Below are 14,635 nucleotides of genomic sequence, written 5' to 3'. Positions count from 1 at the left end.
TATAGGGAAAATGTAGCCCACATTTGAATATGTGGGTTAGTACCATGAAATATGGACCGAGTATATGGGGGTGTATGCAAATTTCAATAAAATAAATATCACAAGTTTATAAAAGACAGTGCATGCTGATATGGATGACTCACTTAGCTCGAATAAAAGCATCATAAATATGGATAAGTAATATATGTAAAGCAAAACACGTGAGTCATCATCTAAGTTCTCAATTTATTTTCTTCTCAGTTTCAAGTTTATAGAGAAATCAAGTCTTAAAAATATTTCACATTAGAACATAGTATTTCAACCTTTCGGGAATAATAACTTTTTCTAAAATCACAGTGTTTTGTATCATACATATTTATCTCAAATAGAATGAAGACACAGACACATATTGGGAGTCTCTTATAACCGACATAAACCATGTGAGCTACATGGAGTCCAACATCTTACCCACGTTGCGGAGAGTTGTCCTATCCTTGCCATCAGAGTAGGACCTTAATCATCAATCCAAAACTAGTGATCATTATATCAACCTCAGGCTCACATCCTATGGGGGCACGTAGTTCTAGGGAAGTACCAAACCGCTATACCTCCCGCTCGGTGCTAAAGACTACTCCCAGACTCAAATCTTTCAAAAAGAAAATCCACAACAAATAGTTTAACAATTCACAATAGGAGCCAATATGCTACTTCTTTCATAATCATTCAAGAATAGTGGAATTCTTTTCTCACTTGGTTTCAAAATTATTCTTCCGCGACCACCAAGGTCAAATCATTCTTCATCATTTCAAATCATTCAAATCTCAAGGTGTTTATAACATATAACGTCACAAAATAATAATCTCAAATAGAGTTCAAAAACCCATATATCAGTATCACAATAAAACCTTTCAAAGTTTCATACTTTGTGTCATAAGCATAAAAATAATCACTTAAAATCTAAAATTCAGCTTTATATACAACCATATCAACATTCTTATGAAAACATCATAAGTCATAAATTCATATATTCGAATTTGTAGTAAAACCTATCAAATCATATATCTTTGTAAAGAAAATTAACTTTGGGCACAAGAACGAAAGAGTGTTCTTGTTGAAAACCCCACATACCTCGAAATTGAAGCCTTAGAAAGAACTTTCTACTCGGACACGCTATTCACGAGATTGTTATTTGCTTCTTGTAGCCCTCGAAACAAGGATTCCGAATATCCAAAAATTATCGAAAAGCTATGGTTATTTTTTAATTTATTTGGGTTCTTAAGTTGAAACCCTAAGGGAATTTCTTGGAGATTTTTGATGAGAATGGCTGAATTTTTCTCACTTAGGGATTAAATCCCATGTTAGAGATGACAAAGGCTTCGAAAATTACCAAGATTCCCTTAATGAGACGAATGAAAACTGTAGAAGTTGGCCAAACGCGATAAGGCAGGCGTCGCCTGGCTTAGCTCGATGGGATCCAGCGGGCGGTGCCTGCTTTATCGCCCGTGATAGGCCCCACAACGCCTACTGGATCACCCGCTTACCTGGGATAAGCTCCGCGATAACCCAGGCGACGTGGGCAGATCGCCCGGTGCTATTGGAATCCAAATCCAAATGTGGTCTTAGGCTCGTCTAAAATTTTCGAAACTCACCCGGACCATACTATGACCTTACCCCATCGTAACTTAATAAAAATATTAAGAAATGAAGGTCGAAAAGATCACGAAATAATTCAACAAAGATTCAAGGCTAGAAAAATGACTAAGTGTTGGAACACTTAATAAAATTTCTATGTGTTAAGCTTAATGTGGCTCACTTCGGAGGTCTTAACGATGATGAAACTTTATGGGGTATTATAGTTCCACAATCATAATATTTAAGAATGGTTGTTATGGCATTTGAAATAGTTCTTACATGATAAAAGCATAAAAGAGTATGGGTATCTAGGCTCAACACTAGCTGAATGGATATTAATGATTAATTGCTTTTGATTGGGGTTTTACCTTATATTAGTTACTAACTTGATTTGAATTTTATTGATTGAGTATCTACATGGAACTCGATGTCATTCAATAATTGGTTGTTTAAATTTGGTCCGTTATAATTACTGAGTTCAAAGTTGATCAAATAATTTTTGAATAAAAGAGTCATGTTGATCCTAAAATAATTTGGACTACTTAAAGTAAATAAAAGTCTTATAAAAATAAGAAAATTAGTGATATGCAGGTCATGAAAATCGAAAAGACTTTTTGATTCAATAAAGAGAGTTATGAAGTTTGATAAGAAAAGGAAACTAAGCTTAAAAGTATCTTGGTGTATGTGAGAAATGCATCAAATTGGTGACGTATAAACTTGCTTTGGATTATAGGATTTCGATTGTACATTTTATGTTTTGCATATATTATTAATGTTCTTGTTGAGATTCATTTAATTCAACCTAAGGAAGGGGAGCTTGCTGAGAACTTGACTTATGCGGAAGGTCTGATATCCATTCTTGATAGCCAAGTATGACCATTGAGGTCAAATAAGGTAGCTTTAGTAAAAGTAATATGGTATAATCATCCACCACGGAGGCTACTTGAAAATCTAAGAAGGAGATGTGAGTTAGGTATCCTTACTTGTTTGACACTTCAAGTATGATTCTAAATTCATTCGAGGACGAATGTTATTTTAAGTGAGGAAGAACGTACAACTCAATTATTTTAATGAGAGGTAAATTGATGGTTTAACCAATAATATTTAAACTAAATAATAAAATTAAAGTGAGTATGTTGAAATTCATTCCTTGTTCAGACTATCACGACTCAGTAATTAGATGAGTATAATATTAAGGCTTTATTTTTAGTTTCATATTTTTAAAGGGAGAAATAAATGTATTGAAAATTTCTAAAAGTTCAAGACAGGCACCAGGAAAGTCTTTGTCTATTCTCTTAGGTGATAAATTATAAGGTAATACTTACACTGGTATATATCTATATATGTTTGTATCTATCAATACCATGAGAAAATGTCAAAAGTAGTAAATTTGCTTTAATTTTCTAACATTGATTGGAAGGAAAACATAATGATTTGATAATAATTGATTGATACTAAAGGATTAAATAATTGTGGCAATGATTAGAGGTTAGCTGGATTGTACTAAAAACATGGGATTTTGAAGTATGTTGCGAAAAAGAACCCAGTTTATGTTGCGAAAAAGAACCCAATTTATTCTTCTATTACATTACAATTTTTCTATTACTTCTAATAAAAGGGTACAAGTATCACTTGATGATTGGTAACTCTAATGGGATTATGTATTAAAGTAATAGTAATCGAGTGTAGAAATATATTATTATATAATAAGAATTCAATTAGCAAATGACTTATAGCTTTTGAAATAACTTGGCAATATATAAAGTTGAAGCCCATGTTTTGGTCTATCTTGCTATTGTTTTGAATTTTTTTTTCTTATAGTTGGTATAATATTGGGATAGTGGTATTGGAATGTTATTATCGTTAATTCATTATATAAGGCATGGGATATTAAGGTTTAGATCTAGATTTAAAAGTTAGGGATATTGAGACTTGACCCCAACTAGCATAATTGTCATCGTTACTTAATATGTTTGCATAGATTGAAGATATTGGATCATATTTGGTCAATGTTGTATGAGTTGCAAGGTTGGGGACTTGTCATTAGCGGGGTAAGTGAGACTTTAAGCTTTGATTCTTGCTTTTCAAACCTACTTTATAAAAATATATTTTTTTGTTTGGTCAATGTGTTGGGATAAATGTATGCTTAGAAAAATTGGTGGTCTCTGATCAGCCGTGGATGTATTATATTGGATATACTTTCTCTACTAGCGTGATATAGTCACTAGGGACATACATGGCTACCGTAATAAGTTAGAGGCATATTTATGATGTCATAATATGTTAGGGGCCTTTTACATACTGCTGTAATATACTTTTGAGGCATTATATATACTATAGTGGACTTTGTCGGGGTATTAGGCTAATCTTCTTCACTGTCGTTTATGACAAGCTACGAGAGTGAATTGAGTTGAGAGATATATAATGACTTTTGAAATAATTGTTGAACCTTATTAAGCATTATATTCTTAGATATATCGGATCGAGAATTTTACTGGGTTATATTTATATATAGCTCACTTTTTATCTACAGATACTGTGTGGAAGGTGAGATAGTGGTTGAGGAGTTTGTTGCGTATATTTTATTGCTGAGATGAGCCTTTGCATTGTTTGCAGAGGTTATTATTCAGCTCTTTCTATTTTTATTATTTATTTATTTATTTCATTGAGTTTGCATATCCACAAGTTGAACTTATGTAGCTTAATTTATATGCTCCATGGTCTTATTATAGAATTTGAGCTTGAGTTAATTCTCAAGTAATTGCTAAATTACTAGTTTGATTATGAATTTTGTTTGATTATTATTGATTATTTAATGACACATAGAGGTTCACATATCTTATCGTAGTGCTTATATAATTGTATAAGTGAATGAATATTTTGTTTGCCCCACAAGTGATGTTAGTGGGTGCCACTCACGTCTAGGGGTATTTCGGGACGTTGCACCCTCAACCCATCAATTAGTTGGCCATCAATATATTTTAATTAATAGTTGTATAGTAGATATACCGAGTTATCACTGCAAACATCAAGATATTATCACAGTAAAGGATGAATAAAAATCCAAAGCTCTGCTCCAAATTTCTCTAGATTCATTCTCTCATAAGGAATTACCAAATCATTTGACCCTTATATATATATATATATGTTGTAATTAATTCCCATGTGACTTCATGTAGCTCACATATTTTTGTAACTAAATATTACCTTATATCTAAAGTAAAGTAATAGATCAGTCAATTAATTTTCCTCGAAGTTATGCATATATGATATTTCTTTGATGGCAAGAAATAATTATGAGAAGTCGCTAAGGGTTTAAATTATTTTCCTAAGAGTCTCTTGCCTACCTATAAATACGTATTGACTCCATTAGTATGGCATACACTGTGATAGGCATATGCTAGAAGACTCCTAAGCTTTGTTAAATATTCTCTCTTAAGTTTTCTTTCTTCTTGCATTTGAACAATGATGGTTGAAGGTAAGTTCCTATTTAATATTTGATTGTGTTTTACTAAGTAATATGTGTTGAAATTCAACATGAGATATCAGAGACTACTTATATCCAAAACTCTAGTTATGATATTAGACCAGACGATGATGCATATTTTTTACAAGATATGAATGGGGTAATTTTACACTTTAATATGACGCCATGAAAAAAGAGTTGATATCTAATAAAATATGGAATATCATTGAATTATCAAAAGAAGTCCCTAACATAGAATCCAAATGAGTTTATAAAATCAAAAGAGACTTATTTGATAATGTTGAATGATATAAAACTAGATTTGTACTCAAATATTTCACTCAAAAAGAAGAAGAAGGTATTGATTACCATGAAACCTTCTCTTCTGTATTAAAGAAGAATTTATTAAGAATAATCATGATATTAGTATCTCATTTTGATTTAGAGCTACATTATAAAAAAGGGTAGTCCGGTGCACTAAAACTCCCGCTATGCGCAGGATCCGGGGTAGGACCCCGCCACAAGGGTGTATTGTATGTAGTCTTACCTTATATTTCTGATGAATTTTGCAATAAGAATAAAAATTACCTTGTTTGCAAGTTGAATAAATCTATTTATTGACTAGAACAGGCTTTCTGTCTATAGTACATTAAAATTTTTAATGTTATTTCTTCGTTCAAATTTATGGAGAATATCATTGATCAATTATATACTTATGATACATGAGAGAAAATACATATTCCTAGTTCTATAATATGTGAGTGACATTTTACTTGCTAGTAGTGATTTGAAATTATTGCATGAGACAAATTCTTATCTAGAATTTTGAAATGAAGGATATGGGTGAACCCTCATATATCATTGACATAGAGATTAATAGAGATAGATTTCAACGACTACTTGAATTATCTCAAAGTGACTACATTGAAAGAATTCTAGAAAGATACAAAATGACCTATAGCAACGCCGATCATTAAAGATGACAAATTCGCATTAAATCAATGTCTTCAAAATGAATTGAAATAAGAGCAAATAAAAGACATTTCATATGCTTTACTTGTTGAAAGATTTATGTATGCATAGATCTAAAGTAGACCTGATACTACCTTTATAGTAGAAATGCTTGACAGATATCAAAGTAACACCGGTGTTGATCATTGAAAAATTGGTAAAAGGGTTTTGAGGTATTTGGATGGAACGAAGGATCTTAAATTTACATACAAATATTCTGATTCATTGAAAGTCATTGAATATTTAAACTGTAATTTAGGATGATGCGCACGTAGTGGTATATCTACTGTTGGATACATTTTTCTTTTGTTGAAGCTGCTATGTCTTAAAAAAGTGTTAAGCAAATCATTGTTGCAACATCCACAATGAAAGCTAGATTCATACATGCTATGAAGCTACATCATAGGTGTTATGACTACAAATTTTTACTTCAGACCTTAAAGTTGTCAATTCTGCTACAAGGCTATTAAGAATGTTTTGTGATAATTCCATTGCAGTATTATTTTTAAATAATTATACGAGTGAAAGATGAAGTAAGCACATAAACATAAAGTATTTGATAGTCAGAGATCATGTCAAGAAGCAAGATGTGAATTTTGAACATGTTAGTACTACTATGATGATTGTTGATTATATGATGATTAAAGGTTTACCATTTTAATGTTTTCGAAGATCGTATCACGTATGAGGCTTAGTAACTCGTTGTAGTCTTGTTTTATTATTTAACAGTTTGTCTAGATAGTATCGATTTTGTTATATATGATAGTGCACATTTTGATTTTCATGTATATTATAAAGTGATTATTGAATCAAATAAAGTTGAAATCTGAATGACTTAAATTAAGCTTATTCATAAAGTTGTTGGATACTTTATTTAGAATATATTGTACATTATAATGCATGGAGTGAAGCATTTGATTAAGAGAATGACCGTCATAATTCTTATATTGATATATATTCTTGATAAAGTGATTGTTGCATAACTATTAAGTTGAATAAATATACATTTATTGCCATATTAATTATTTTTCACTCATAAAGTATAATTTGATTTTGCCATGTGGGCGAAGTGGGAGAATATTAGAAACCACATTTTTTTTTGAGACTTTGTTCAACCCACATATTTTGGTAATTAAATATTACCCTGTCTTCCAAGTAAAGTAATAAATTAGTCAATTAATTTTTCTTCAAATTATGCATATATAATATTTCTTTGATGACAAGAAATAACTATGAGAAGCTCCTAGAATTAAAGTTATTTGTGTGAGAGTTTCCAACCTACCTATAAATACGCTGTGTGACTGGCTACAAGACTCGTAAGCTTTGTTACAAATTCTCTCTCAAGTTTTCTTTCTTCTTATTACACTTGGACAATGAAGGGTGAAGATACATTCCTGTTTAATATTCCCCTGCTTTGACTTTGTAATATGTGTTGAAGTTCAACATTTTCATGTTATCACAATTACTGGGAAACAATCCTTAGGTAATTTTGGCAACTTTTTGATACAACTTATTACAATTTTAGCCAACAATAATTCTTCGATATTCCGAGCAAAAAATTTTGTCAATTATTATCAAAGTTACTTTTAAAAGTTAAACATCACAACATACGAACGTGGTCTAACAAGAACCTTATGAATCGACAAAGTGGGGAAGAAGAGACGGCTCACGCCCTCAATTCTATCTTCCACCAATTCGTAGTTAATCAGGGTTTCAATTAATGGACAAAACTGAATTTGAGTTAGAATTGTTAATAACTAAGTTCAACCACCGCATACGGATTGGCTCCATCGATCAGCACCAGCATTTGGATGAAGGATTTCTGATTCGTTGCTTATAAGTGTCATTTTACCTATTTTATAGACTTCAATTGAGCTCACTTAGACTTATTGCCATAAGTTCTTGTGAAAATTTTAACAATGTTGTATTATTTCTGCAATTTAGGCAATTTAATGATAAAATACAATTAATTTTAAGTAATAATTAAAATGAATATTATATTTAAAATAACAATATAGTGAGAAATAATCATGAAAAATAAGTTGTTCCAACAAAAGTTGCTTTGACAACGAATGGGATTTGGGGATTTGGGTTTGAGAGATCGATTGCTTAGCCAAACTCAAATGGTTAACAGATTCAAGATTTGGATGATAAATTTGAGGAATTTGAAATATCACCACGACACAAGCCACATTATAATTTTATTATTGGATTGGGCACAAAATTAAGAGTGAAAATTGAAGCGTACAATGAGAAAACTTAATGTGGCAGTGGGATACCAACAAGATCCTCTCTATAAGGAACACGATCTACTAATTCCATATTGTTTGTTCCTTTTTCCATATGATCATCCTTGCTTGGCTCAATGTAGGTCACAACAGTGTCTTTTCGAAACATAAGGTAAATCACCGCTAGAATGTAAATAGCCATCAAGGGAAATACTACAATCCCAATGAGCACATTTCCAACTTTAGGCAAATTGTTGCGTATCAGCCAACCCACAAAGGCCGTGCTGAGGTAGTATATATTGATACCAATGATGCCTAGCCCGAGAATCCACGAGATAACGATAATCTAAATGGTCAAAGAAAAATTGAATCAATCAATTTGATTAAACTTTCAAAATTTGCTTATTTTATAGAGTGTGGCTAATGTGAAATTTTGAGAAATGGTAAGAGTGATGCCTTACATAAATCGAGTTAATGTGTGGTCCCAACTTGGTGGAACTGCTACTGAATTTGAGTAGTGGAATGAGAGCAAATGGTAGTTCAAACGAAAGTATCATCTGAATAATAGCCATCCCCCCCACAAAAAATTATTTATCCGTTCACATTGTAAAAATATTTTTTTTAAAAATAAAAAGTTGTAAAACATACAGATGCAATGATAATCAGCCTGCCAGCTCCTGATGGTCCTCCAATAATTGACACAACAAGGCTTGGGGTAATAGCAATAAGCCTAGTAAACAAGTTTCTTAGCCATGTCTTCATCTTAAGATCCAAAAATCCCTAATTCACACCAAAATATGGTAGTTAATTATACATTATATAATTAGTACTCAAGTTACATACCTAAAAATATTAAGAAAATATAAAAAAAATTTCTACACTTACTTGCATGATAAATTGGCCAGCATAAGTACCAGTAATGGTAGAGCTTTGTCCAGAGGCTAACAATGCAATGGCATAAACAGTAGAACTTGATTTTCCAAGTACATTCTATTAATTAATTAAAATTAAAAATTTAATTAGTAATTAATTAGTTAATCACAGAAAAAAGAGTATTAAACGACGAATTGTTGTGTAAAACCTTGAGAAGAAATGAAGCAGAGTTCAAAGTAATGTCACTACAACTTTCTTTATTTTGTTGTGAGAGATTGTCTGCTCCGCAAACAGTACCAGACACGGACACTACTGCCACATTGATTAGGAAGGACACGAACAGCGCAAAACCACTCTCTATCAAGAAGAATTTACATGCATCCTGCAAAATTCAACATCAATTAATTTCGTTTTTAGAAGTATTTTGTTTTAGGTAAATAAATCGTTCATGTTTGGTCTAATATTTTGATCTGTGGAATGAGTGGCCACAAAATTCAATATGATACAAAGTAATTGGAGATTTTGCGTTCATTTACGAACAAAGATTTGGAACTTACATTAATCCCACGAACTGAGTTTGGTACCTTCCTAGATAGTACAAGCGCAGAATGAAGAAAGAGATTGTGTCTGTGAAAGAAAAATATGTTTATGTGAGTAATGAAATTTGATCTCCAATACCTAATCAAACACCGTGTAAGTTATGAAAACATACGGCATGACAAGGGCGCCCAACAAAGCAATGGCATCAGCAGTGGCTCCATCACCAGTAAGCTTGGGAACAAACATTCCTTTGAATAATTCTTTAGCAGGAGGTTTCACATAACTCATTTCTCCAAAGAAACAAGCTGCCATTATGAACACTAGCACTGCTATTAGCAATTCTAGCTTTCTCACCTGCATGACGAAATAAAAAATTACGTCAAGGGTGTTCAATATTTAATATGTACATATAAAATGTAATTTTAAACCTATATATATGTAGTATGATTTTCTCTATATACAAAGTATAATTTTTCGATGAAAGACCTTCTACATATTACCCTCGTCTATGTAGCTCCTCCATTGTATATGTCCCGCAAATATAATTAGTTATTGAGTGAAAAATAAATGAATCTAGTAACGACAAAGTAATTTTCTTTATTTCGAATTTCGCTAGGATATTAAGCAGCAACTAAGTTTTATGATCAAAGCTACCTCTTAGCCCTAATTAAATTTTATCAACTAAAATTTTATCAGCATAAATTATCAATTTATTCCTAATTAAATTTTATCTCTTTTCGAATTGACACTGATTACTATATTTAAATACAAGGACATTTTAGGAAAATTATAATCAAAGCATTTCTTAAAGACTTAAACATACACTTATTTAGCTTCCAAATCAAAACTCAAACGAAGCACGTATAAATGACGGGAGGGAGTAAATAACACGGGTGATATGATAATTTTTCCATTAAGTGGGAGGGAAAGGAAATCTTAGAAAATAAACCTTTAATAAAAAATTTATTATGCATGGAATGTGTGAAGTTAATAAATGTGTGAAGTTAATAACACCAAATAATATGAAACAGATGGGGTAAATAACAACAATTAGATATATTTATAGTGACTAGGATACAAACAAGGAGATAATTCCAATCTTAAGGCAAAATTACAATTAGTGGGATTGCGTACTCATTCAATTGTTTTAATTGTAAATATAATAATAAAATATTTAATAAGTTTGCTTGAACATATAATTACTATAATATTCAATTTTACCGAATTTAAAGTTTTAGTGAATTATTTAGAAACATTATTATTATTCACAAACTTTCCCGAGTGGAGTGGTTTAGGTCATTGACATGAATATTCACATCAGGGTTTAAGAGTTACTCCTACTCCCTCCTGTTCATAATAATGTGTGTCAGTCTAGTGCTTTTGTTTTGGTCCAAAATAAGTGTTCATTTACATATCCCTGAAAAGTCTTTTAAACTACTCCATTCTCTGTGGTATCATTAATTAAGAATAGTTAAGTCGAATTACCTATTTGTTTCCTTAGGAGTTGGTATTCGTAGAGGGGTGTGCTAAAGGCTAAGTAGACGCTTGTTATGAATCGGAGTAAGCAGTTATTCACTAAAAAAAAAATAGTTACAGTTTGTGCTTCCTCTCTTTATTTTTACTTCTCCATATTATTAAAAATCGACGTCCAATAATCATTATTCAATTTGGAGAATTAATGGATAATATGCCCATTTGTGCTCATTTTATGTTTGCTATTAAATAGTACTATTCATTATCTAATGCAATTTTTAAAGCATTAAATTTATTATATATTCAAAGAGTGATATCGTAAAATTACTTCTATTATTTATTGCTTCATAAGTGTCAAGTCAAAAGTGAACAAACAAAGATGGACGAAGGAGTACTGTATTTTGTATTTTGTTGATAGTGAAGAACTTAGTAATTAAAATTAATTTAAAGTAATATTTGAATATGAATTTTCTTGAAAAATATATGTAAAGATAGGGTAAAAATGAGTTTTTTATTGTTTTTATAAACTTTTGAATTCTTCTTGATACGAGCAAAAGATTCTAGTAGTGGCAAAGAAGATTTAAAAATTGCTTTAGGTTCCCGTATTCAAATCCCTAGTGTGATTTTAGAATTTTTTAATTTCATTACATAAATTTCTGACTTTACCTTTGATTGAATATCGAATAAAAAAATATGTTCATATGTATAAGTTAAAATATTATTTCCTTTTTTTCTAATTATTTGGAGGTTATTTACATTGGGGGTGATTTAAAAACTAAAACATTAAGGGGTTTAAAAGAAAATAATAAAGCAAACTTACCCCATATCTTTGCAGGCCAATGAAGAGAAGAGTACTCACACCAGTGCAAAGAACTCCAACCCAAACAGGAATATGGAACAATATATTAAGAGCAAATGCTGTCCCAATCACTGCCGGAAGGAACACATAAATCAATAATTAAAAAAAAAAATTGATAGATTAAAAAAATAGTTAGATTAATAATGATCTTATTCGTGTATAATAATACAAAAACCTCAAAAAAAAGTTATATTTAATAGAGCATTGTTGTGACAAGATTGTAAACTACTTAAAGTTTTATGATCTCACTAAAATATTCTATGACATAATTGGATCATATTTCTGATCACTTCTTCTTTCTTCGTTCATTAAAAGAAAAGGTATGTATTATCTTTAATTAATATATGGTTAGAAGGGTCAGCAAGTTTTGCCTTCAGGAATATCTGCAGCTATGACAGCAACTTCAGCTAGTAACCATAAACAGTACTTAACAAATACAGGATATTCAGCACTGCATAATTCTGATAAATGTTTGCCTGCAAAAAACAAAAATGGGATCATATATTTTAAATAAAATTCAATGGGAAATATGCAATAATATGTGAATGTTTAATTTATAGGGGTTGTTTGGTTGCTGGTCAGGAAGGGAATTATTCATGTGTTAAAACTAACATGACTAATATTATTTTTGGTAACTGGTTTTAGTCGTTTTGTTTAAAATTCAGCACAAAATATACGGTATTTGGTAATCGTTTTACCATCTACTGATCCACAAATAAAACTGGTATATTGTTAATTTTATACATCGTATTAGTCTGTTTTATGTATTGTTTTGTACGAGGTGGAGGATGAAATAACTAATATGAATAAGTACACGACCCCTTAATGTTTGACTAACTTACCAGTGCTTACTCCCAGATTAGCAGCAAGTGATTGAATAATAAGAGCAAATATCAATCCAATGAGAACCACCCAAAGAAGCTGAGAATTTGAGAAACAAGTAACTAACAGACATATATATACTTTTTATTAGCTTATCTTTTTGGCTATACAAAAGTTTATGGTTGCTTGCTTACCTCATATCCATGGTTTGCTCCAGCTTGCAAATCAGTTTCCACTGTACCATTAATTTCCAAGAATTAATAACAAGTTATTACTTTTAAAACAACTAAAACAAGAAAAATTAAGTACATATAAATTATTTATGTGAGCTCTCAAATTTTAGGCATGAAAAGAAATAGTAGTACAAAGTGATGACTTACAATTCCCTGGATCAAGATATGCCAAGGAAACAAGGAAACCTGGCCCCACATATGCAAAGAAGTTTTTCCAGCCATGTTTCTATAACAAAAATAATGTTGGAAATCTTTAGTTTTTGTAGGAAATAATTTTCATGATTTTGGGAGGCCTTCATTATATTAAAGATATTTATTCCTAAGAAAAATTAAAAAGGCGAAGTAAGTTAAAAAAGAAAAAACCTGCTGCTCAATGTGATGGTGAACATTATTAGGATTTGTGGAAGAAGGCAATGGACTCTCAGTTACTGCAACAATTCTCTTGCTTCCTCCAATCACTTGGTTTTGTTGCTGATTCTCCATTCCTTTTTCTTTTTGATCTTCTTTTCTCTCACTTAATTTGTCTACTAAACTCTGTGTGTTTACTTAGATGAGACTTAGATGTGTGTCCTTTATTTATAGTGCACTAGTTTGAACACATTCTTGTTCTGATATCAGGTATTTGAGAAGGCATGGAAAGTTGTTTGGGAAATTGGCATTGGTTTGGGGGTGGAAGTTGAACTTACATCTGTTGTTTACATCAAATCAAATAATTTAACATGTTATCAGCTAAGTGAAAAAAATATATGTATATCGTTTGACCATGTATAAGTTATAAATTGTGCGTGAAAGCCACCTGTTTTGTATTCATTAATTTACTATAAACATCGAGTGTAAATAACTATTTGAATAGATTAAATTCACAAATATATAATACCTGTTCAAATATATAACACCAAGGTTAGAAGTCATGGGGCATGCCATTTGGGTAAGGGAGAAGTCTCCTTCAATTCTCAACAACTTTCAGACATATGATAATTAGGATAAGTTATCAAGTGGCATGTCTTTTATCAAGAAAATATAATTTTTAGTGCTAGCTATTACTCCCTAAAATAATGTGCTGTAGTTGTGTCATCTTAATGGTTGGTTGGTTGTAATGAATTGTTATTTTAATGTTAAAATTCGGATCCAGCCAATGGCTATCAATTGATTTGCTGTAACTGTATTTGGTTTAATTAGTCTCCAATACAATGGGGAATGCACCTCTTGTGTGTTTTTCTAATATACATCATTATTATTTTCCCTTCCATTCTTTAAATTCACTCAAAAATTATATTCAACAAGATATCATAATTTTGGATATTGAAGGTGTAACATGTAAAATGCTGCCTTCTTTAAATAACTCTCGTAATTTTTTTTTGATTGAATCATAATTGGCTAAACAAAATTGATGACCCAAAGTCAAATTTTAATAATAGATCTTAAGTGTATTCAATCAAACTTATTTTTCTATTGCACGTGCATATTGTGTGCATGCACCGTGCATATTTTAAAATATCTCTCACACACACATTGTTGT

General features: G+C 31.0%; 1 protein-coding gene across 1 annotated transcript; it reads right to left on the bottom strand.

The window, feature by feature from the left end:
• Positions 1 to 8,220: 8,220 nt before the first annotated feature.
• On the bottom strand, positions 8,221 to 13,742 carry LOC107869634 (metal transporter Nramp5). The gene is made up of 13 exons (XM_016716131.2): positions 13,480 to 13,742; positions 13,264 to 13,342; positions 13,078 to 13,118; positions 12,904 to 12,982; positions 12,433 to 12,537; positions 12,023 to 12,132; positions 9,902 to 10,083; positions 9,747 to 9,816; positions 9,398 to 9,571; positions 9,202 to 9,306; positions 8,965 to 9,096; positions 8,778 to 8,873; positions 8,221 to 8,662 (listed from the first exon to the last, which is right to left on the bottom strand). The coding sequence occupies exons 1-13, from the start codon at positions 13,597 to 13,599 to the stop codon at positions 8,348 to 8,350; spliced, it is 1,608 nt and encodes a 535-aa protein (XP_016571617.1). The 5' UTR covers positions 13,600 to 13,742; the 3' UTR covers positions 8,221 to 8,347.
• Between the last annotated feature and the right edge of the window lie 893 nt (positions 13,743 to 14,635).

This window comes from Capsicum annuum, chromosome 4, assembly GCF_002878395.1.
Source record: "Capsicum annuum cultivar UCD-10X-F1 chromosome 4, UCD10Xv1.1, whole genome shotgun sequence".
Taxonomy (NCBI): Eukaryota; Viridiplantae; Streptophyta; class Magnoliopsida; order Solanales; family Solanaceae; genus Capsicum; species Capsicum annuum.
Note: the sequence above shows the minus strand (reverse complement) of the source record. Positions and strands in the feature narration are given on the sequence as shown.

What these genes read in the sequence shown, in the direction of transcription:
- LOC107869634 (XM_016716131.2), bottom strand. Translation starts at nt 13,599, where the DNA reads ATGGAGAATCAGCAACAAAACCAAGTGATTGGAGGAAGCAAGAGAATT. An exon ending in AGCTGCAGATATTCCTGAAG is followed by an intron (nt 12,133 to 12,432) that starts GCAAAACTTGCT and finishes TCCTTCCGGCAG; the next exon opens with TGATTGGGACAGCATTTGCT. An exon ending in CTGCTTCATTTCTTCTCAAG is followed by an intron (nt 9,307 to 9,397) that starts GTTTTACACAAC and finishes ATTAATTAATAG; the next exon opens with AATGTACTTGGAAAATCAAG.